Source organism: Trachinotus anak, unplaced genomic scaffold (assembly GCF_046630095.1).
Source record: "Trachinotus anak isolate AG129_WGS33_773 ecotype Australia unplaced genomic scaffold, CSIRO_AGI_Tana_v1 ptg000013l, whole genome shotgun sequence".
Taxonomy (NCBI): Eukaryota; Metazoa; Chordata; class Actinopteri; order Carangiformes; family Carangidae; genus Trachinotus; species Trachinotus anak.
Window position 1 is genome coordinate 17623360 of NW_027273864.1, and position 23555 is coordinate 17646914.

General features: G+C 39.6%; 1 protein-coding gene across 3 annotated transcripts in view; it reads left to right on the plus strand.

The window, feature by feature from the left end:
* Positions 1 to 6339: 6339 nt before the first annotated feature.
* LOC139630601 (SLIT-ROBO Rho GTPase-activating protein 3-like) overlaps positions 6340 to 23555 on the plus strand; it is a 32089-nt gene continuing 14873 nt past the window's right edge. For 2 of the 3 annotated variants that reach the window (XM_071494208.1, XM_071494209.1), the window contains exons 1-4: positions 6342 to 6859; positions 13915 to 14110; positions 18391 to 18553; positions 20205 to 20267. In XM_071494208.1, coding sequence (XP_071350309.1) covers positions 6793 to 6859; positions 13915 to 14110; positions 18391 to 18553; positions 20205 to 20267 — 489 coding nt within the window. In that variant the 5' untranslated portion in view covers positions 6342 to 6792. Of the gene's footprint in view, positions 6860 to 13914; positions 14111 to 18390; positions 18554 to 20204; positions 20268 to 23555 lie in introns of all 3 variants that reach the window. The other variant, XR_011693191.1, reaches the window with a different exon arrangement.

Genomic DNA, 23555 nt, shown 5'->3' on the forward strand with positions numbered 1-23555 from the left:
TTAAATCACATGAAGGTTCTTCCTTCCTTCCTTTCTTTCTTCCCTTCATTTTACTGTCAGATAGCACTGCACAAGACATTTCATTTAAACTTCACAGAGTGCATGAAAAAACCACCTGCCAGTGCATTTCAAGGCAGTGACATCATCAAGGTGGAGGGACTCATATTTCATTTAGTGAAGGGTGATGTCAGGACTCACATATTTTGTCAGAGGCCCCATCCCACACAAGTTCTCAGGCTTTACTGATGTGAAATATTCATATGACAACATCCAATCTCCCTTGTGTCTATTTTTACTTCCCTCAAGATGACTTCCTGTGCAGTCACAGGCTTAGTATGATGATAATACCTGTCATACTGAAACCAATGATTAATTTCCCTAATCTGAGGTACAGATAAGATCTGTCATAGTTTGAGTTTTGTTTATGCCCATATGTGATACAATGATTCTTACAGTATTCTTCCGAATGAATGGCGAAATTGAACTACACTAAAAATGATTATACAACCAATCTAATGCGTGTAAATTCGAATGGTAAACATAAAATTAATAATGGCATGAAAGAAACAATTCTTCAGTAGACAGAAGACTGGTGCAGATCCACAGCTGCAGCTTGCATATGGAGACAATTAGCTGGTTGCTTGGTGTGGACACTGTACCAGCAGAGGGTAGCCGTGTGCTTACAGCAGCCTCGCCTTTCAGCAGCTGGAGGCAGGGTTGGCAGTGATGGACCCTGAAGTGAAGTCATTTGTTACGTCAGGCAAGACACTTCTGGGCAGATACCTTTTAACCTGAAAATGACGGGCAACGTCAATGGGCTTGGCTGGTGCATTACTGATACCAATTATCTTATCAAGTAAATATATTTATGGAATATCATCAATAAGATAAGACATTATTATGTTAAAACCATGGTGAAACATCAGGCCAAAATGAAAGCTGACGTTACCTTCACAGAGGCTATTTACATTCTCTACAACGACAATGTTTTGTCCGTAAATGAGACAGTGAAACTGTGCGGACGACTTAAGTGGAAATAATTATTTGACGGTATTACCTCAGTGGCGTCAAATGAGTAATTTGAGAGTTACTCAGTAAGGTCATGCGTAGCCGCCGGCGTACTGCAACCAGTGTTGACATGTGTGCTCTTTGCTCACCGACACCTGACAACCAACAACAACATGAAACGTCATTTCCTACAGGAAACGTACAGTGTTAACGCATGTGTTTATGTTCAGGAATTGTCCAAAAAATGCTGTATATGTTTATAGCCAATGCATAAAAAAAAGCATGCCTGTCACTTAACGTGGCACAAGACATGATATGTAGCTAAATATTCGAGTATCCCTCATTTGAGCCAAGCTGAATGTGGGGGAAAAAAAAGAGATGAATATTCAGAAAAATATAGAATTATAAAAGATTATATAAGACTTTGCATAGGCATACTATACTCATTCTGCAATACAGGTAAGCAGTTAATTGGATTTCATAATGCTATAATATTTTTTTTGACAGAAGTGAGAAGTGAGAAATGATCAGTATTGAAATCACCATGTTGTCCAAACATTTGATAGTCCTTTACAAATCACTACAGATGCTTTCAACTTACTGTAAAGCCCAGGAACAGAAACACATGTTTGCATATTTCTGTGAGCCACAGGAAATCCCATCAGTTTATTAAAGTATTTTGCCCTGAATTTCTCTTCTGGTTATGTGATTACTGACAACTGTAGCCTGTAACAGTAAAAACTGCTTTCCTGCTGACAGATTTAAAAGTGCTTATCCTTATCATCAAAAGTGTTTCAATCATGGAAATGAACCAATAATAGAAGAAAATACAGTGAATGGTACAATATAATGTCATTTATCATTTTCCTGCAGCAGAGCAAATTTACAAATCATACTCTGATCTAAACTAGTTCTGCTCTGTTAAAGTCATACCCAGGTATGACTGGATTTTCCGTGTTCCACTGATTTTTTTCAATGTGTTGAACTTAACACCATTTGAACAAACCATTTTGTCCCTTAGTGTGATGTCACATTAAAAAAAAAGAAGATAGAGATAGAAGAATGCTTTCAGTCTGTGGATACCTCCCAAGGGAAGGGAAGGGACCATAAGTAGAGTCGGCCAATAGGAGCAGCATCTCAGGAATAATGCTGTTATTATGTTAATGACCCCAAACAAGCTCTTTCATGAAAGGTGGGTGTGGCGTACTGGAAACCAAATGACTTTAAACAAACAGCCTGCGGTATAAACACAATCAACACAACAATTTAGGTCAGATCCACTTTTAAAACAATAATATACCTAACTACTACTAACAGTAACATACTAACTTCTATTACCTTTCTTCATTGTTGTGGACTCTCTTCTCAGAGGGTAAATTGGTTATTTTTGGATGAAAAAAGAAATATATCTATATCTATATATATATATATCTATATATATATATAGATATATATATATATTACTTAAAAGTCAAGGTGAAACTACAAAGTGTTGGCTTCAGTTATGTCTGCTGGGTCACAGCAAATGTACATTGCTATTTGTAATTTCACTGTTCTAAAACTCTAAAATATATACTATTTATTACTTTATTAAGGACATGTATAAGCTGATGCAATCCACTACAAAAACCCTGCAATGTAAATGGCATTAGATAAAACATTAGCCTTAATTAAACTGGTAGCAGTGTAAAGTCATCTATGATTAAATTATAAAATGACATAGTGAGCAGTATTCATAATCCTTAATAACTAGACTACTGTAATTATTACATTAACAAGAGGTCTTAAGTAGCATCCTGAAGGAGCCTAATCTTTTCATGGTGGACCATATGATCATCATTCCTCCAGTGAAGGCACATAAGTGGATGGTGTTAAAGTTTCCATGGCCTAGTTAGACACAGCTTTTTCACATTATTTTCAAACCCACACCAACTTTTATCAGGCCCTCTCTGTGGCCAAAGACTGGTGAGTAACATTTGCTCAGGAAATTAGAAGTTGGAGTGAAGATTGTGTGGTGAGAAATGAGCGGTTCTCCTGCTGATTTCTTCTGTGCTCTCTCCCAACTTAAACAGTTGTCACAGGCTGACACAAACCCACAGATTTTCAGAGAATTGGGTGCAAAGGAGGACCAGGAACTTTTGACACAGAACAAAATGCAATCTTTTTATAGACAGGCTCAGGAAGAAAGTGCTCAATTAACCCTGACCTGTACACCGGTTTACATTCCTTTAAGAACACACAAACACGTTTTTGGAAAGATGTAAGATCAAAGATGTAACACACAGTTGCACTTGAGAAGCTAAAGGACATTTTTTCTGATAGTACTTGTCAGCAAAGTGTGCTGAAATTAAGTGCACTGAGATGCAAGGCAGACTGACAGAGCAGCAACTGCATCAGTGTAGAATGGGTTTAGTTGTAGCACAGGTGATTCTGTAACACCCAATTTTCCACCAGTTACAAGCAAAGTTTGACTGATGTTGATGTTACTGTCATGCTAAAAATAATACACATATTATTTGGTTGGCTGGCTGGCTGGCTGGCTGGCTGTCGTGGCCTACCACTGTCAAGCAGCACCTGTCATTGGAACATGAGCAGCATATCGCTATAAGCCGTTCCACCACTAGTGGCGTACCATTAGCCACTTTTCAATCATTTCATTCAGGCATTTCCATTTCATTACCGTTCTTTAACAAAACCTGCATATTCCTGCAAAGATATTGTGTTTACATCCATCTCAAAATCATGGCTCAAAACCCCTGCACCTAAGTAATACTCCTGACTTAGTAGTATACAACAGCTTCCAGATCAGACCAAAGAAAATCAATGCAAAATAGAGAAAGATGGTTTCCATTTCAATTCCCAATTTCCATTTATAATCATATTAAGGAAAACCAGATAACAGTTTGTTTTGTAATTTTTTTTTTAATTATGAGACCAAAAAAAATTTCCCTATTTCTAAATTATTGGTTTTCTCATTTTCAAAACAAATATTTGTGGGCTGCCAAGTTCACGGACCTGTCTTACTCGCTCTTTGGTCACTCTTTCTCTTGCAGTCATCAATCTGCCAAAACGGTATTGATCATTATCATATTGGCAGTAGGCAGGCTTTTAGGCTATCTATCTAAAAATTAAGAGCAAAATAAGCATAAATGTCATGTATTTTCATTTAATAATCAGAGCATTCAGAATATTCACTCAGTGGGGGCAAAAGCACAGAAACAGCTGTTTAAGCAGCAGCTAAGAAACTGAACTAAGTGACATGTTCTGTCTGTCTGACTGCCTGTCTGTCTATAGACCTTCTCCTCTCCACTGCACAGTACCTACACACAATAAACAGCATTTAAATGACAATCCGAGTGTGTACTGTATGTGTGCGTGTGTCAGTGTTACAAACATTGGTTAAATGCTATGAAACCAGTGTAAAACTATGGCACGGCGAATTAAATTCAATATTAATTGAACACAAATAATAATAATAATAATAATAATAATAATAACAATAAGTTAATACATTAATGGGAAGACAAGACAATAATAATCTTGACTTTGGCAAAGGCATAAGGCATTTTGGCCATTGCTCTGATGATCATCAATCACCAAGACCATCGTCCATCGGCACAGCCCTGGGTGTTATATTTACATTTTTAATTCAAAAGTTCACTTGCCGCCAACCTGCTCATTGTTGAGTGTTAAACAGCTAGCCTGCTGACTGCATCTGGCGATGGCAGTCCTTATTCTGCTCTGCAGCCTCAGCGAGCTTGGTGTATCTGTGTGCCTGTGTGTGTGCAAGTCTAATTAGCTGATCTGAGTTGGTTTTGTGTGCCCAGCTGCAGTTAAGGGTTTCTGTAGTGATGGTAACTGCTTAGTTACACCTGGTTAAACCAGGGATTACGGTGAGACACACCTCTAAATCTCTGGCTTGTCAGTCAAAAACATGAACTCCTATCACCTAAAACTTTGTACTTTCTCAGAGAGGAGACTCTGCTGAACACAGTGATATAAAATAATATGATTGTGGCGTCATAAATGTGGGAGATGCATCAATTTTAAAAATGCTCTCTGTTTTCCTCTGTATTTTCTGGTGTCAGGTAACATTGGAGCCAATGGGGCAGTTGGGTGGTACTCCAGTCACTCAGAGGCACATAGTTCAAATTCTGTAAGTCACTGTGCTTTGGTAGCCACATTGTGTGAAAGAAGACAAACCGCCCATGTTCTGACATAAAATGATGTGTGTAGAGTGAAATTTGTTAGTTAGTTCAACGATTTTTTTTTTTCATATCAGTTGAACAGCTTCTCCCCACTCCGTGTGTGAGGTCCCTCACTCTAGCTGTGAATGTCTCACCACATACACACTAATGTAAAAATCTGGAAAAGGACCAGAAACATTCATGAAACTTGAACTGTCACTGTGTAAAAACTATGAATGGGATTTTAAAAGTTACCAAGAATGAAGGAAAGTTTCTGAACTCTGACTTTTGAATTGAGTTTGTAGCTGAAAGTATAAATGAGTAGAAGGGGTTGAAAATACGTGAAAAGTTGTGGAAAACTGGAGATTTTGAACATCTCGTCAGTTCATTTCAATGGGAAGAAGGAAAAACCTTGAATATTTTGGGATTGTATGAAATATAGCGAAAACTGAATACATCCAATGTCCAATTGAGGTGAACGTTTTAAAATTTGAATGGATGTTTTATGTTGAAACGTCTAGAAGAAAAAGTGGAATAAAAAAGAATTTTTGAACTTGAGGTGAACATATAGTGGGAGTGCATTTGCAGTAATCCCTCCTAATCAAGGTTATTTTGCTTTGGAGTATACTACGAAACTTGGAAGGAGAGCCAGCAGCATGAACTTCAAAAATATAGGCTTATAGGCAGGAAAAGGCTGCAATGGGAAATGCAGTACCAAGCATTTTTGGAGAATTATCACTGACACTGATTTTGACCATTTAAATGACCATTGTTAACTGACCGTTGTTTATTGTGAACTCCCAACTTTAAAGAAGTCTAAGACAAAGATAATGAAGAACTGAATATTGATTGACTGTTTGATTAATCCAGTGTATCCCTAGAGGCACCCACCCAGCTGAGTGCTCTGCAGTCAGCTATAAAGTCTCATGTTACAGTCGATGTTCTTGAAACTGAGCTATCAAATACGGGAACTGTCCATGCACTCCTTCAGCTGTGGACTCAGATTAGCAGCAACGCATCAGTTATTGGCAAAGGTTTGCATATCAGTTCAGCCAGAAGAATCTTAAATCATCCGTGTGAAGAAAAGTGGCGAAGAAGGGAGGAGGGGGGTTTTTTTTGGGGGGGGGGGAGGAGTCTCAGATTGACTTTCGCATCCATTCAGTCTTTTCTGCAGCAGCATTGAACTCGGTGAGAGAGGGAGGGAGAGAAAAAGGCAGAAGCAGCCCAGTGCTTTTTTTTTTTTTTTTTGTATCGCCGAGGCAGCTTATTGCTCAGCCCAGGCTTTGTGAAATGCACATCAAACGTGAATTGTTTTGCGATTCACCGAAGAGCACCGGCGGTGAAGAGGAGTGGTCGGGGACGGAGATCCTTGTGCACTTCTAGATCGACGGCGCCTTGAACGCAGCAGCAGCAGCAGCAGCAACATCGCGGAGCCTCAAGTGCGTCTGATCTCCGAAGTTGTGTTAAAGCGGGCGATGATTCGCATCTGATTGTTGCTCAACTATCTGGAGAGGACTGCGGACGGGCCAACGCTGCATTGTGGCAAACTGAGACGCCGATTCCTCCCCGAGGATTGCACAATCCGCGCTCGGCCAAAATGTCATCTCAGGCGAAAGTCAAGAAGGACAAAGAGATTATTGCCGAATATGAGACCCAAGTGAAAGGTTGGTAACGTACAGGCCTGATCGTATTGTTGTTCGGCGTGTCAAGGCACTGTTGCGTAACTTTACCACAAGCTTTATATGGCTTTCACTGTGCAGTGCTGTGGGGTGGGACATATTGTGTAGTAGTTGTAGATGAGTCATTTTTTTCAAAAAAAAAAAAAAAAAAAATTCCTATAAAAAATGTCTCGTCAATTCTCAACTCAGCCAATAACGCTGAAGTCATTATTTGAATCCAGTTGTACAACAATGAAGATGTAACTTGGATGATACTGCTCTGTGCTCTGATCCCACCATGACATGCCTGGCCCTGCATGTGTGGCCATGTAAACCAGTGGGGCGTCATAATTTGTTTCAAAGTGCAGCTGGTATTTCTGTGAGCCTGTGCTAATGCTGTGCACCCACCAAGGGAATGTACCCCCCCCCCCAATCCAGTAGACTGGAGGTCATGCACCCCAGGTAGTCATACAAGATTGTTGGAGACAGCTGTTTTACAACTGAAAAATAATGTTAAAATTTACATTAATTGATGATGTGATGATTTGCGTTACCTTAAAAAGATAACACGTTCTCTATTGAGTGTTTTCCTGACACTCCTGGACAAAGTGTAATATCAGGAGGATGAGGGGGATGCTAGAGAAGGTCACACAGCAAACAGTTCAGAAAGTCCATAAATAATGTATGCTGTCTGCATGAATTATAAAGCATGAAAGGATTTTACTGTCTGCCGCTAAATATGTGACCGGATAAACCACCCAGAGAGAGAAGAGAGTCAGGAGCACTGACACTGTCATCAGAACAGGCAGGGCAGGTTGTATAGAGGTGGGTTGTCTTCTCAGCCTGTAAGCGACAACTTCAAGCAGCCCTTCACACTTTTTGCATCACCTTCTTACATCTGTGGTTTTGCTCTGTATAAATCTATCAGGATTCATAAAGAGTATGGGCCTCCTTCTACAACAAATTATCATTTTAACCCAGGCAAAGCAGATAACATTACTCAATTCACTGATTGCTCCATTGACAGGAAATTAATCAGCAACTGTTTTGATAATTGAGTAATTGTTCCAAGCAAAAATGCTGAACATTTTCTATTTCCTGTTTCATAATTTTGAGGATTTTCTGCTTTTCTTTGCTTTGACAATGAAATGAAAATAATGAGGTTTTGGACTTTTTGGTCAAAACAACTATGATGCAGATGTAATTTTAGGTATTTTAGGAAATTGTGAGTTTTTTTTTTTTTCACTCTTTATTGACATTTTATATACCAAACAATTTAGCAAGTAATTGAGAAAATATTTGGTGAACAAACCAATACCAAAACTAGGCTAATTGTTAGCTGCAGCCCTTAAAGCAGGATAACTCATGGCTATGGGCATAACACTTAGAGTACACATAATACACTATCACTGGAAGACCGGGCCTGAACCTTCTACTGAAAATCTACTCAAAGATAAAAATAAGTTAAATCCATATTTTTTGTTAACATAATTTACTCTCTCAAAGTGGTGGAAACCACATCACCAAAACTCTTCAGTCAGCCTGGTGCTGTTTCACTGGTCGGCCATCAAACATGACAGAGTGCAGTTTTGGGCCTGGTATGTTGTTGGTTAATATATTTGTCAGCGTGCTCTGTGTTGCACTTTTCCTGATGAGCGAGTCAACGGTATTCAAATATGTGGGCATGCCATACATGTGCTGCAATTGAAATGCAAATCATGGCGAATCTAACAAGCAAGAACTGCATTTTAGATTTTACCTTAGTTACCATGAGGCAGTTTTATTTTATGCTTAACCGTAGGATTAGAAGCTTAACTCCCCTCTCATGTCTGTCCATTAAATATGAAGCTACAGTTAGCAGCCATTTAGCTTCGCTTATCTCAAAGACTGGAAATAGGGGAATACAGCCAGTCTATTTCTTGGCCAGGCTCAGTGACATACTGGAGTCCAGCCCATAATCCAAACCTGTTTTTACACTTCACTTTTTGTGCAGATGAAACAAGCCAGATAAAACCTTTTAACTAGTTTTAGAGGTGCTAGTAAGCAAATGTTACTTTTGAACAGCCAGGCTAGCTGTTTCCCCTTGCTTCTCATCTAACTCTTGTCAAGTAAAGGGTATTTCCCAAAATGTCATATTGCTTTAAACAAAAATGATTAATATATAGCAACATTTCTTTGTAATTTGACTTTGATATAATAATCATGTTTGCATCAGGCCGGACTTAACTATAGATATATAGATATATGCAAATTTTTATTATTATTAAACTTTTTCACCCTAACACACACACACACACACACACACACATTAGAGTACCCGTGCAGATTTGTTTTAGATTTTCCTCTTACTGACTGAATTTAGACCTTACTATTGTTCTATATATGTAGAACAGAAATGACCAAAGCTTGACAGCATGTGTCTGGAATGAAGGGTATGATTAGCATTTTGCAGACAGAGGGGTGGTCTACTTTCGCCCTGTCCCTGTTTGTTTGTTTGACTTCTTCACACTCTTTCTTTTGCACTCTCACTCTCTCTCTCTATCTCTCTCTCTGGTCTCCACACCAGCTTTGTGGCTGCGAGAGAGACATCACAGCTCCGTCTCTCGTCTCAGTTTCAGGAAGAGCTTTTAAGCTGACATCTTAAGCTCATTTGCAAACTGGGCTTAGATGAGTTTGGAGCTGTGGGGGCTTTACTCTGACACTGACACTGGGCTCCAATAATGCTGAGTTGCTGTTTTGCACGAAAGTTCAGACACAAACCTAATGTCCTTTGCAGTATTTTTGAATATGTCTTATTTCAGCAACAGTGGGGTCTTGATTGTTGTTGTGCTGGTGTGTGTTCTGAGCTCATGGCTTCACATGTCTGGGCCTCTATTGATGTTATTGTCACATGGCATGTCTGATTCATTGATGACTTAATAATCACTCACAGGCAGAAAATATTCCCTTGTATCATAACATTAACCCATCATTTAGTCATTATTTTTATTTGTTTGTAACCACACCAGATCTTGTCTTCCTGAGAAGCATTTCAGACAGTATTTTTCCATCCAAGATGTGGGGGTGACCAACCTTACATATCTCTATGCTTCTTGCTGATCCCAAAACTGATCACAACTAAATGGGGGCAAATCGCTCTAATAAGTAATAGAAAACATTTATTGTAAGATTTGTTATTACTCTTGGAACGAACCACTACAGCAATTTAACCATGACTTCAAAGGGATTTCTGTCCCCAAAACATCAGAAAAGAACAGATATAAAAGCCTATGATAATTTTTTTTTGTGAAATCTGGGATATTTTGTTGTAGAAATTAAATTGGGTTATACTGTCTTACTGAGAATGTGAATGTAACAAATTAGCATGTTACTATAGGCCACTGTATTTGCTGCAGATATGCATTCCATTAGGAGCATGTAGACACACCCCTCTGTGTGTATTCATCATAATGAAAGAATGCTTAGACTGATACTGTCTTGAAATGTCAGAGTTGTGTTACGACAGTGAAACAATATCTTTGTTGCCGGTGTCTTGGTAACATGTATGAGACGCTGTGTTGCTGTGCTGACAGAGAAAACTGTTTGGAATTCTGCCCAGTGCTTCCTGGATTTTCCTGTCCTGTGGTTGCGCAAATAGTGATGCCTGCCCTCGTTAGAAATATGTGCATGGAGCGAGACAGAGGAAGAAATGTGAACCCAAGCAAATAGACTGTAGAGTCTGCAGAGCATACCATAGTCATTAATGCATTCAGAATACAAGTGTTCACAGAACACAGCCTTGATTTGTACCAAATTATGTCAACGTGTCAGTCTGGGTTAGGCCACATGTGACTAGTCACGCATGGCAAACTGCAGACACAGCCCCGGAGACAGTTACTGGCCATCGGAATAGCTGCGTTAGGCTACTGTGGTGACAATGACTCCTCACTACGTGATATTTGCTGCTCTCTGCTGCAGTGATGCACGACCTTACTAGTCACCCTACAAGCCAAACCAATAGGTTCCCTCCATTTCATTACATTATATGCCGTAGATCCAGGCATGTTACCTCTGCAGACGTGCTGCGTCTGAACTCGGTGGGTGGGCATGTTTGTCTTTTTGAATCTGCAGGGTGAAAGAGGAGGTCAAGGCCTCATAATGGCTGAGCTCAAAAAGGTACTTTACTTTTCTAAGGAATAAGCCTTCAGACAGTATTCACACATGACAAAATGATTTGTCTGAAGTGAACGTTGTTTCAGTGGAGGAATGGTCTGTATTTTGGTGGCTTGATTTTAGTTTTAAATAATTTTTTGGGCTTTTTATGCCTTGACTATAGTTGCAGTGAGAGAGAGACAGGAACATAGGGGGAGAGAGAGGGGATGACATGCAGCAAGGGGCCACGGGTCAGACTTGAACCCCAAACCGCTGCGGTTAGGACTAAGGCTTAATGGTACGCGCTCTACCACATGAGCCACCGAGGCGCCCCTTGATTTTAGTTTTATTTATATTTAAAAAAGCTAAACATCTGTATCATACTATTGTGCAACGATATCCCAGTGCTCCATCACAACCAGAATGATGGCAGCCAGCGAAGTTCTTTTCTTCAGTTTATTCTGCTTCAGTGTTGCCCTCAAGTCTCTGAAAGCAATTAATTTAGACTCAAAATGCTTGTTAAAGTCACCAGGACATACCAGGATGTTAACCATATGGGGTAGGAGAAAAATAAACATTAAAAATGCGTGAAGTCATTTTAGTGAAGTTTCCACAAGGCTTTGGGGTGTGGAACATTATTCATTTTGGCTAAACCCTGTTCCCAAGGCAGTGAACCTGATGTGGCATGTGACTCATATATTCATTGCAGAAAACCTTTGCTCTTGTTAATCAATAAAAAGATAGGAAAAGAGACAGCATTCAGCTTTTGAGGCCTACTTCTTGGTATGTTATTCACTTGACCTCCTTGCCAGCTTCCTCGTAATTATGCATTACTCTGCAAAGGCTTGAATCATTCATTGAATGTAGTGCAGCATTGCACAGTCCCTAGTAACAGTTTAAGCTCTAAAAATAACATACTCACAGGAGAGCGAATGCAAATATCACAAATCTATTTGATGTCTCGCCAATAAAATCATGCAGTTAAATCAGTTTAGATTTACTCATTATGTTGTCTGCTAGTTCTGTTACACTGTCACTGTGTGATTTAAAATGATTAAAGTCACATAGGCCAACAAATTGTGTTGTTCAGTGGTCTATTTTAGCACAGAAGAATCGCAGTGACATTTCTTTCTATTTTGAACTTGATTGCTGCCTCGTTCATCAGCACAGGCTGTTTATTGAGTATATTTCGGAGCAGAGAAAGTTGCCCTTGTCCTTGGCCATTATGCTAAACAGACTGACTGCTGTGACTGTCAGAAGAGGGAGCTGGCCTGCTCCCATTGAGATGCCTCCAGAGGCATGTAACCAGGCAACTGGGCAACTATGGGGACCCAGAGGGGTACATCTCCAAACAGCAAGGGACTACATATTTACTCTGTCTTCTTCATTCTTGCTCATTCATTCATATTTTCACTCACACAATCACAGATGAAGGGGGGGGGGGTGGGCATTTTTGAAATCCTTTATTGTAGATACAGAAACAGCATTTAGAAGTGAACAAAAAGGCTTTTCTTCCACTGGGCCATCTTTTCCATTGATAATTTTCTACAGAGTTCCTTTCAGTGCACAGCAATCATATGCATGGTTGAAACACTCTGTCATAAAGGAATCTTCAGCCATCTCAATGTTGCTGAACTGCTTCCCATTGTTTTGTAGAGAGAGAAGCTTTGTTTAACTCCCTGTGTGTATGTGTGTATAATCCACACATTAGCCATATCTTTACATACAGTGTGTAATGGAAAATATCAGTATTGATATCATGACTTAATTCACACAACCTAGGCCTGAATATCACACACTTCTGATTTATGGTTGAGCTGCAGCCAAACATTCAGGAGCCACTTAGCCGCTGGATTTATGACAGCCTTGCAATAAATAGTACATGGATGAAATAAAATGGGACCTGTATTCCTTTTCAGTGTTAATGTAAAACCATAAAAGTGTTGTTATTACTTCACTGGACATGTTTATGACCTGAAATCCCAAAGGTAGTTAGGAACAGTCAATTACAGTACCAATGCAGGCTGTACAATACAGGAGGGAGTCTGTATTTTTTTATTAGTGGTCATTTTGAAAAATATAGATAGAATAATTACACTCTGAACACACAAGCTACACTACTAAGAATTTCAGGACATAAAAATAATGATGATGAGTAAGATTAACTTATTTTTAAGTAACTTTCTTAAGAGTAAGAAAACAATACCCGAAGACTTCTGAGACATTGTTTGTTAAACTCTATGTGACAGACTAGGGTGCTACGAGTGGGAACTATCATATTCCACAAGGGTCTATTTCTATCTCTATAAAATGTCTGTTTATAAATTCCATATCAACCAAATTCTCAAAATATCAACCAAAACATAATTTTCCCTCATTCTCAGACTATGAACAGGGGCGGTGAGTTTCCAAACCTCATAAGCAGAAAACCACAGCAATCTTTTAATCGAAAGAATGCCTGCAATTTGTTTTTTCAAGACAAACTTCTCTGAAGGCTCGCTCAGCACAATGCATTTTGAGAAGCTGACCTATTTTATATTTTCCGTGCTGTCTGCTGCAATCATCAGACATGCATCTCATATGCACGTGTGCTACCCCAGCGTTCAGACACCCCCACGCTCCCTCCCTCCCACTCTATACACACACACACAGACAGACAGCAGACAAATGCACTTCGACATCCAGTTTTATCCAATTATGATGACTTTGTTCTTTTATTAGTGACTGTGCTGGCTTGACTGCGTCCTCACATATTTGTGTTTACTATATTATGTGCTTTGCTTGATTCGCTGCTGAAAGACTGTGGGTTAGAAGCTGACCTGCAGCACTGTTTGGCAGGCAGAAGAGAGGCCCAGCATGTAGGCCCACTCCCCCCAGAGAGGCTCTATTTATTCTGAAGGTGGTCTCCTTTTTTTTTTTTTGATATGCAGAGATCCGTAACCAGCTGGTGGAACAGTTCCGTTGTCTGGAGCAGCAGTCCGAGTCCCGGCTGCAGCTGCTGCAGGACCTGCAGGAGTTCTTCCGTCGGAAAGCTGAGCTCCAGCTCGAGTACTCCAGAGGCCTGGACAAACTGGCCGAGCGCTACTCCGCCAAGATCCGTACCTCCAGAGAGCACCAGCACTTCAAGTGAGTCTCGCCGCTGACTGTTTGCTAAGCACTGGAACATCTGTATCAAATGGGTTTGACTGATAAACAACTGTTACATATTTCATACCGATCACTGGCACGGCACAGAGGTAGACAAAGAGAGGGGAAGACAGGGATAAGCAACAAAAAGGAGAGGAGGGATAAAGCAGAAGAATTGACCTGAAATGAAGCCAGGGCTAAGGAAGCTTGTGGCCCAAGGCTGCTGTGTTCCTCCCAACTAGGTCAGACTCTTTATCCACTCCCCCCCCCCCCCCCCCCCCCCCCCCCCCTCCACCCCCCCCCACCTCCCCCACCCCCACTCTTTCTCTGTGGTTGTCATTTCATTTCCATTCTCAAACAACTTCACACAAGACTGCTACCCAAATACTCATATTTTGTCAATGGACACTGAGAAGTCTGGGGAAAGAAACAATAGGGGCTTTTTTACTCAGACCAGCTTAAATCATTTTAACTGTTGGTGGAATGGAGATCTGTGGCCATGAAACAAACATACCCTGCAGCATGTTGAGGAATTGCTTCTTAGATGCTCTGACCAGCCTGGAGCTCACTGTGACTTTTAGATCATGTTCTGATTGTAAATGCTGCCCATTTGCATGTGGTTGATTTGAAACAGTCATCATAAATAATAAGACTGAATTAGTGTATGTTCAGTTAATGTCTTAGGCATCAAAGCTTCTTCTTGAGTTTGGAAGTAGATCAATTATGGCTGCAAGATCAATGAGTCAATAAACTTTATTTGTATAGCGCCCTTCATACAGGTTAGAGTGTGTTAAAGAGGACTGACAGGCTGATAACAAGACAGTACAAATATAAACAGTAGAACAGGTGAAAGCTTAAACTTATCATAGAAAATAATACAGTACAGACAATATAAGTGACATGTGAGCACTTGCACACCCTTTCGTGTGACCTGGCTGTGTCAGTCATGCGGAAGAAAGCCGTTGGTTTATTTAGGAGACGTCTTTCCATCGCTCTTTCAGTCTCTCCGGCCAATTGGACGTAAAGCATAATCATGACGGAGAGCTCCCGTCACTGATAAATAGAGCATCCCCTCAAAGGGAGACCCCTGCAAGAGACTCACATCGCATGACGTCTCTCCTCACCCCACTGTCCCAGATTCTCCCCCGTCACATTAAATGGTCATCATTATATCTGTCTGTCAAAGACTAGATTCATACTCACAGACTACAATGGAGTGACTAAGTCTGTATCATTAATAATCCCACGCGGTCTTCTCGTCTTGAGTTTCAGAGCTGGCTCTGCTCTCTCTCTCTCTCCCTCTTTATCTCTCTTTCTCATTTAATGTTCCTTTTTTTTTAAACAGCAAAACCTCACCACCCTTCTTTCTTATCCATGATCTGTTCACATTTTCTTTTCTGGTGTCAGATTTAATAAAGGGGTTGGCAGGAGATTGTCAGAGAACATTTTCAAAACCTCCTTTTAATAGAGTGGCTGCAGCAGAAATGTATAAGAGAAGGTGGCTCTGTGTACCTTTTTGAAAAGATAGTTTATATGCAACATGTTGTGCAATAGGTAATAGATGCAGAGTGGTTTTGTATTGTCAGTTCACTGCAGTTCAACTGAGCGTTGCATTCGATTTATTTACGCAGCATTGTTGTTGAGAAACCTTTCTGTGATCGTCCGTGCACAGGTCTGTAACAACTCCTCTGTGTCCTGAGAGCTGCAGTCTCATCCTTATTCAAGAGCAGCCAAACATTTACAGTCAGGTTCCTGGCATCCAGTGTCCAGGATCAAACACCTTTTCTGCTTGAAAGAAGGGCCTACAGGGATAGCTTGTTCGTGTTTTTTTTTTTCCTTCATTTATCAAAGTGTTCAAGGATGAAAGAGGATGCTGATGCCCAGCACTCTAGATTACCTGTAGCATGGCATGAGTGCAACTCTTTTAACTCATCGCTGACACAGAACTTTTCAGATTGTAGCTGAACCAAGTTTTTTCCCAACATCTTTCATCCAGACAGAAGGATAGAGTCATATACTCAGCCTGAAGCATGAAGAAGAAGCCAACAGTAATTGCCAAGAATTGAAAAGTCCAAATGTGGCATTCAGACCTGGAAGAGAGACAGATAATGTACATATGAAAATAATCTGGACTGACTGAATGGGAATGTTTTACTTGTGTTGTTGTGTTGTTGTTGCGTGTGAATGTGTTGTTGAAAATATCGAGCGTATCTCATGACATTATGTTATGAAGGTCCGTTTCTGATAAAATTTCAGTTTTGTTTAGGATGCATTGTTAATTGATACGTGGATGGAGATATCATCGTTATTCATTGTTACAGTGGAGAAACTACCATTAGCTGAAGATTCGAGTGAGCTTCAGCAAGGCAGAGAAACGGCCGTAATTCACTTCAAAAAGAAAATGAAAGCATCAATAAACGTACTCCGAAGATTCTCCAGGGATAAAAGTGATCAAAGACAGAAAACAAGTCAGAGCTACTCTTTCATTGTGATCTTCAGAAGTGAAATTAGAGGCAAAAATAACTGCCTGCTACATTTCTAGATCAAGTTGCAAAGTAAGATGCTAGTGTGGATCAGTTCCTCACGTTTAGGCAGTCGAAGTCAGGTTTTTAAGAGGAGTCACACTGATAATTGTTTATTATTTAATGGCTACATGGAGTCACATGTTAGCATATTGATTGAAAGAAATGCCATGAATATGTATTGTTTGTTCAGGAGGCAGCGTGTAGAATGTAACCTTAAAGTTCTCTGCACCTGAGAAGGTAAATGGCTCTTTACATGTTTAATTTTGAAAAGAATTCTGATCAGTCATGTGAAAAGCTGAAACAGAAATCAATAGCTGCTAATGTAACCTTAAGTAATTATTACTCATTTAAGAATCCATTGGTTATTTGTGTTGGCAGCTGCAGCTGCAGGTATTTCATGTCATATTGTCTGATTTATTGTTTCTGGAGGTTTTAGATTTGGGGTGTGTAAACCTGTCGGTCCTGCAATTGTATGCAACCTCAAAAGGCAGTTCCTAGTGTGGAATATTGCTAATACATAGTGAGTGAATAGATATAGGTTATACCCAGTGTTATTTATGAAAATCAAAAGGCTACATCATAATCATTGCATCATGCTTTTTCAAGTACAGTTTTCTTGAATTTGCAGTCTGAGGTTGGTGACAGGGTGCTGCTGGTATTGATGATTTTTGCTGGATTTTGGCAACTGTAGTCGCAGTATGCATGTTATATGTACAAGCCACAAGCAGCAAAATGCTATTCATTATGACATGTAAGAGGATACAGGTCGTTTTGTTTTTTGTTTTTTTTTGGGAAATTCAAGCTCTTAATTAAAGAAATAATCTTGGCAGCTTTGCTCTACAAACTGAAACAGCTCTGTACTTTCTATGCCTGTCTGACAGAATAAAAGGTTCTGGAGTGAAAATCAGCAGGGATGGCTATCTAAATGTCCTCTTTCCTCTCAACAGAGACATGCAAGTGTTAAAATCATTCACCCTAACTCCACTTGTCTCCTTTCATCAGTCATTAAAGTATAAATAAAGTTGGATTTGGTCTGGATCACAGCACAGGGTTTTCACACACAGATTTTAAGCAGGCTGTGTATAAGAGGTGATATGATACAGCATTTTTATTTTGCAGTCACAGTTGTTGGGGCTTAGTAAAACATTAAAATGTTCTCTGAAGACAAAAGAAGACAAGAAGAAGGAGACAAACAAACTCTTTGGTGTGAGGATAATTGAACTCACATGCTCCCTTGAGCAAGGAGGCAAGTGCAGTCAGCATGCCTTCTGTCTATGTCAATGTGTGTGTGTGTGTGTGTGTGTGTGTGTGTGTGTGTGTACAGCTGCCTACTTTTTTCCTGATTCCTCACCACATGTGCAGTGTCTGTTTGATCTCTAATATGTAAGGCCCCAGAGCTGGTACAGTTGATAGATTTCATCCTGCTTCATGTCGAGTGCCAAGTATCATCATGTATCAGTCATGCAACAGTTACTATTTTTAGGACTTTTGTGTCTTTTTTGATTTTGATTCGGAGACAGTAATTAAATTGTTCCTGTTCGGGTTGGAGAATCACCTATCTTCTTAAGGGAAATGTGCTGCACGGTCTGAATAATGCAGATGTGTTGCTTTACAGGCAGCTTTGAAAAAAAAAAAAAAAAATCACTGATCGAACTGATTGATGTTTTCATCTTTGTGAAACGATGAAACTGACCCTGAAGTTTCAAATAGCGGCAATAGATACATGCAAACAAAGTCTTTCCCTGGCTTTTTCAGAAAGGACCAAAATCTGCTGTCCACTGTGAACTGCTGGTATTTGGTCCTGGACCAGACCAGGCGGGAGAGCAGAGACCACGCCACTCTCAGCGACATCTACAACAACAACGTCATTGTCCGTCTGGCTCACGTGGGCGAGGATGTCATCAGACTTTTCAAAAAGGTCAGAATCGGAATTAAATGGTTGAGGGCACGTAACCCTGGCCATTACGAATGCATCCAGTCACAGAAATCATCTACTCAAATTGCATTACTGATGCCCACAGCTGGGAACTTGACGCCACAACAACAACATTATGTAAAATTATGTTTATAAGTATCAGGACATACACTATATTTCATGCAATGTGGTTCTCATACAGTTTATTCATTGTGAGAGCTAATCTGACCTACAGTATGATTAGTCTCCTGATGTGACCAATAGTATTTAATGAGTTCTGTAATTATCATACACATTGTGTTCGCAAAATTCTCCTCAGTTGCTCCATAGCTTGTTTTTAGAACTGGCTTTTAGATTTATCCATTTTTGAGGTTTTACCTGCGACACTTTATTCTCACAGTAGACTGCTGCTATTGTGAGAGTAGCAATAAAGCTTAATGCAGCTGGTGAGAGCTTTCATTTCTATTTTTAGCCTCCGCCATCATGTGTATAGTCATTCTCACTATCATGTTCAGTTTGCTCGCTGTTTAGATCACCAACTCTTTTCCAATGCTCTTTACACCTCGTCACTCTTGTCATGCATGCTCCTACTTATTTCATTTCACACCAAATTCACATGAACTTTGTCTCATTCACTAACTTGCCAAGAGAATTAGATATAACTCATTTCTTTTATTAAAAAATGTAAAGCTTAGACAGTGATCTCATAAGGCATATGGTTAATATATGGTACGTGTGAGAGTAGCTTGTGGCTCAGGGGCTGTGATGAAGAATCTGCCTTGGGGATCTTAGATCTGTATCATTTGACAGCAGCAGGGGTCTCCAGTAATTTAAGACCTCTGGGGGCTCTGCACTGTCATGATGGGAGCCATGATGAGAATGGGATGGCTTGCGGCCAGCACTAAGAGCAGGAGTTATAACTGCCTGCGGAAAAAATGTCTCCCTCTGCAAGACGTTAGCTCAAATTGTGACAAAGTTCTCCAAAACAATAATCCTGTTATGGTGTAGCATCCTGGTTCAGCTGCAGTGCAGTCTCGCTGTTAATAAATTACACATGTGGGAAAGGGAATGATTCAACTTTGGCATTCGTTAAGTCAAAGTTTAAATGTACTGAATGTGCTCAAGTTTAACTCTTGTCACATGTGAAAACGCAGAGGTTGATGTTTTGACAGGTGGTCCCTGAGAGGGGGCAGAAAACAGGACAGATTGCCCTAAGCGTCGCTCCATATCCCCTCAACAGGATTTCCAGGGTCACTCTCCACTGGTCCGGTTCCTACTCTGGGGCTATAAGCTCTGTCATGGGACATGTTCAATTCATCATCGGCTCTTAGCCTCTGTAACCGAGCAGAAACTGTGATTCTACTCCTTGGGAAATGTTCTGCAGTTACTGCACTGTTCTATTTTTGTCTGCTTGTGCACTTTGGGCATTGTATTAGATCTTTTCTGGTGCAGAGTAATGACAGCATTTCAATGCCTGCTGACGTCCCTCACATACAAAATTTAACTGGCACATAGCCTTCAAGTTTTTCATTTGTTGGAGGGTGGTTCTGTTAAATAACCCACTTCTTAGGCTTAGATGGTTGAATACCTGCCTTCATCTGTCTTTTATACCATTATTGTCCATTATGAAACTCACCTGTTTTCTCCTTTACAGAGCAAGGACATCGGGGTGCAAATGCATGAGGAGTTAGTGAAAGTCACCAATGAGCTCTACACTGTGAGTAAAACAAATATCATTGTCCCTTCTTACCTGACCTTTCTCTGTCTATACCAGGCTGTCTGTTTTGTCTCCTAAAGCTGAGCTTTTTTCACAATTGAACCTGTAACCTGTGAAGCAGCTGGCCTGATACCGCACACAGCAGATATGCCTTATCAGCACTGCAGCCTCTAACGGGTCATTTCTTCCTTCTCCTGAGGTCGTGATAGGAGAAAATTTGCATTCTTCCTCCTGCTGTGAATTTCTACATTAGCTGAAGGGGAGGGCGTTTTCGCCCCTGGCTGTGCTTCAAGCGGACTCAGCAGTCTGTGCTGCAGGGGTGCACTGTGCTCACAGCAAACAGGAGCTGCTCTAGTATTTTCAGCTGATTTTACATTGTCATCACACACATCTGTCTGTGCGTTATGGTGACAGATGTCAATCTGTCCATAGTTATGGTGTACTCTCACATAGGACACTCAAACACATGATATTAAACATACAGAAATGGTCTGTGCGGTGGTGACGATAGCAAACAGCTGTGTTCACTGCTGATGCCTCTTCGTTTGGCTGAAGAAACTGAACTGATGTAGTCATATCATCTGCTGTATGTGGGACACAACACCACAAACGCACCAGACTGCTTCCTTCAGGGTCTTATTGCTCAGTGATATAATGATTCTTTGTTGTAGTTCCACAATTTGCAAAAAGTGAGTAGTTGATGATATGCTTGACAAGTTGTACATTTAAAACTAAGCTGATTTATTCATAGTTTGCGAAAGACACTAAATATACAGTAGATATCTAAATGAACACAACTGCAGTTTGATAGAGCACATGTAGTTTTACACGATGTTTCTTTAAGACATTCAGACTTTTTTGTGCTGACTCACACTGGCAAACTCGGATAGAAGTTTCATTATATTCTAATGTATTGCTTTTCTGTAGAATCTAGCTATTGAATTTCATGGCCTGCCATATAAAAGAATGAAAATAATAATAATGATAACGTGTCAAACACATTATTCTTCCGATACTCAGTGTACACCCCCTTCCTCCCAATTCAAATATTTTATTTCATGTTTTACTGATGTGTGAAACTCCACCTTTGGCTACTTGCTTTAATCATTTGCCCCACGTCTTGAATGTTTGGGGTTAAACTAACAGTAGGTGATCAATCACAGATAATTAAATAACTTTGGGTAATGTTTGTACTTTTAGTTAAGACACATTTATCATGGTGCTGTAAAATTGATTGTGACCCCAGACTATAATTACTCTGAAATTTGACAGTCTCTATAATGTTTGTAAGTTCAATATTTAAAGTTCTGATTTGATTCCTTCTGAGAAAGAGGAGGAAGGGAGTGAAGGCGAACAGTAAGCAGCTCAGTGCTGATGTGATTTTTGAGTTATGCACATTATTGTAGTTTAGGTTTGTGATATAAATAGCTAATAAAAGGGATAAGCTAGCAAGTACCAAAGCACAATATTATAGCAAAACTGTTTAATTGCTGTATAATGTCAGTGGTTTATTGATTCCTCACACTCATTTAAAAAAAAAAAAAAGTTGAAGACACGTGAATGTGCAGAAAATCACAAATGGATTTGAAGTAGAATTACTCGCATGATATAAACCTCATGAGAAATTTTCTCACATGTAACATTATACAGCACTTTACTGCTATACTGTTATTGATTTTTCCTCTCTCTGTTTCATCCATTATTAAATGCCTGTCTGCAGCTCCCACACACACAGCATAAGAAATAACATTCGTCTGTTCAAATTTGAGCTAAATGAAGTTATATACCTTAAATGAAACTTGTCTAATTTGTTTATATTACCAGCTGTGTGTGTTAATGTAAAATTAGGTATCCAGAGAAGGTTGCTCAGTGTCACCTTGTAACCTCCTTCCTCCCCTGCTGATCTGTCTCTCTGTCCTTTGCACATTTCAGCCAGGGTTGCTAGGAAACCAGAACTTGAGAGTGAGTGATGGAGGAGCAGAGGCTGTTTAATTTTGCTGTTGATTCAGGGTTACTGGTTAAAGATTTACATGTGATGTCTTTAAAAACACTTCAGCAAACTGAACACTGGGGGTGTACTCAGTGTATCTGGAGAATGCTGAACCCAGGTTGTAGTAAAATATACACACAGTACTTGTTCCACATTGCTGGGATCTTTTTGGACCTACTAGAAGGCTGTGGTGAAGACAAACAGAACAGTGTAGACACATCAGACAGACGCATGCAGCACAACACCTCCAGCTCCGTTTGGAAATGTCAATCAAAATGTGACTCTCCCTTGAGCTCGATGACTAAACTACACTCCTTAATGTTGACATGTGTGATGAAAAAAATACTCTGGGGTTACTCAGGGCAGGGGAACACAACCTAGTGTTTTAGTTAATCATATCATGATTTTGTGGTCTTAAATTAATAATATGTAATATGCCTGCATCATTAAAAGAGCAGTATTTTAGTATTTTAGAGAATACTGACAATGTTTTATACATCATTTATTAAAACATTGTAACTTTTTCATATCTTTTTCTGTTTTGACAAGGACAGGAAGTGATTGCAAGGTGTCATTAACCTCAGCTCTAAAATTACAAATCCCTCAGAGATTCATTGCTTTCATTGATACTAAACAGGTCCTCATAAAGGTGTTTAAAATTATCAGTGACATACATGTCCTCTATAACTACTTCATGCTAATGCTACCAGGAATCTGTCTTAGATTACCTGTATATAAAACAACCAGAAATAAGTTTTATTTCAGAAGCCATAAGACTTGTGAGTAGTTGCAGTACTAGAGATGGTTGGTCTATATTGTGTGTAACAGTGTAAATGCACTTGCACTGGAACAATTGAATCAGCTATTGATTGGCCACTGCCCTTAAACCTGTGTCTTTTACTTTAATTTTTAGTAATTTATATACTATATTTTAATTTATAGTATTATATTTTGTATTTTCTATTAATTCACATTCATAAAGTATTTTGAAATGGACCGAACTATGACAAAATAAGGCAGATTTTTTAAGTTAGCGGGATGAGGTTTTTTGTTTCATCATCATAATTAATATTACCATACAGTTAAATGTATCAGATATTAATATTATATTTCAGCATGTGATTTTGCACATTATGACAGATATTGGTAATAGAAAGCAGATTAATAAGATAACGTTAATATTGATATCAGCACCAATGTGGTCCACATTATGATGTACATAGAGGACTGTACTGTATGTTTAGAGCATTAAATAAATCACAGGAGATTTTTGTTATTATTTTCCCCTTCAAAGTCAC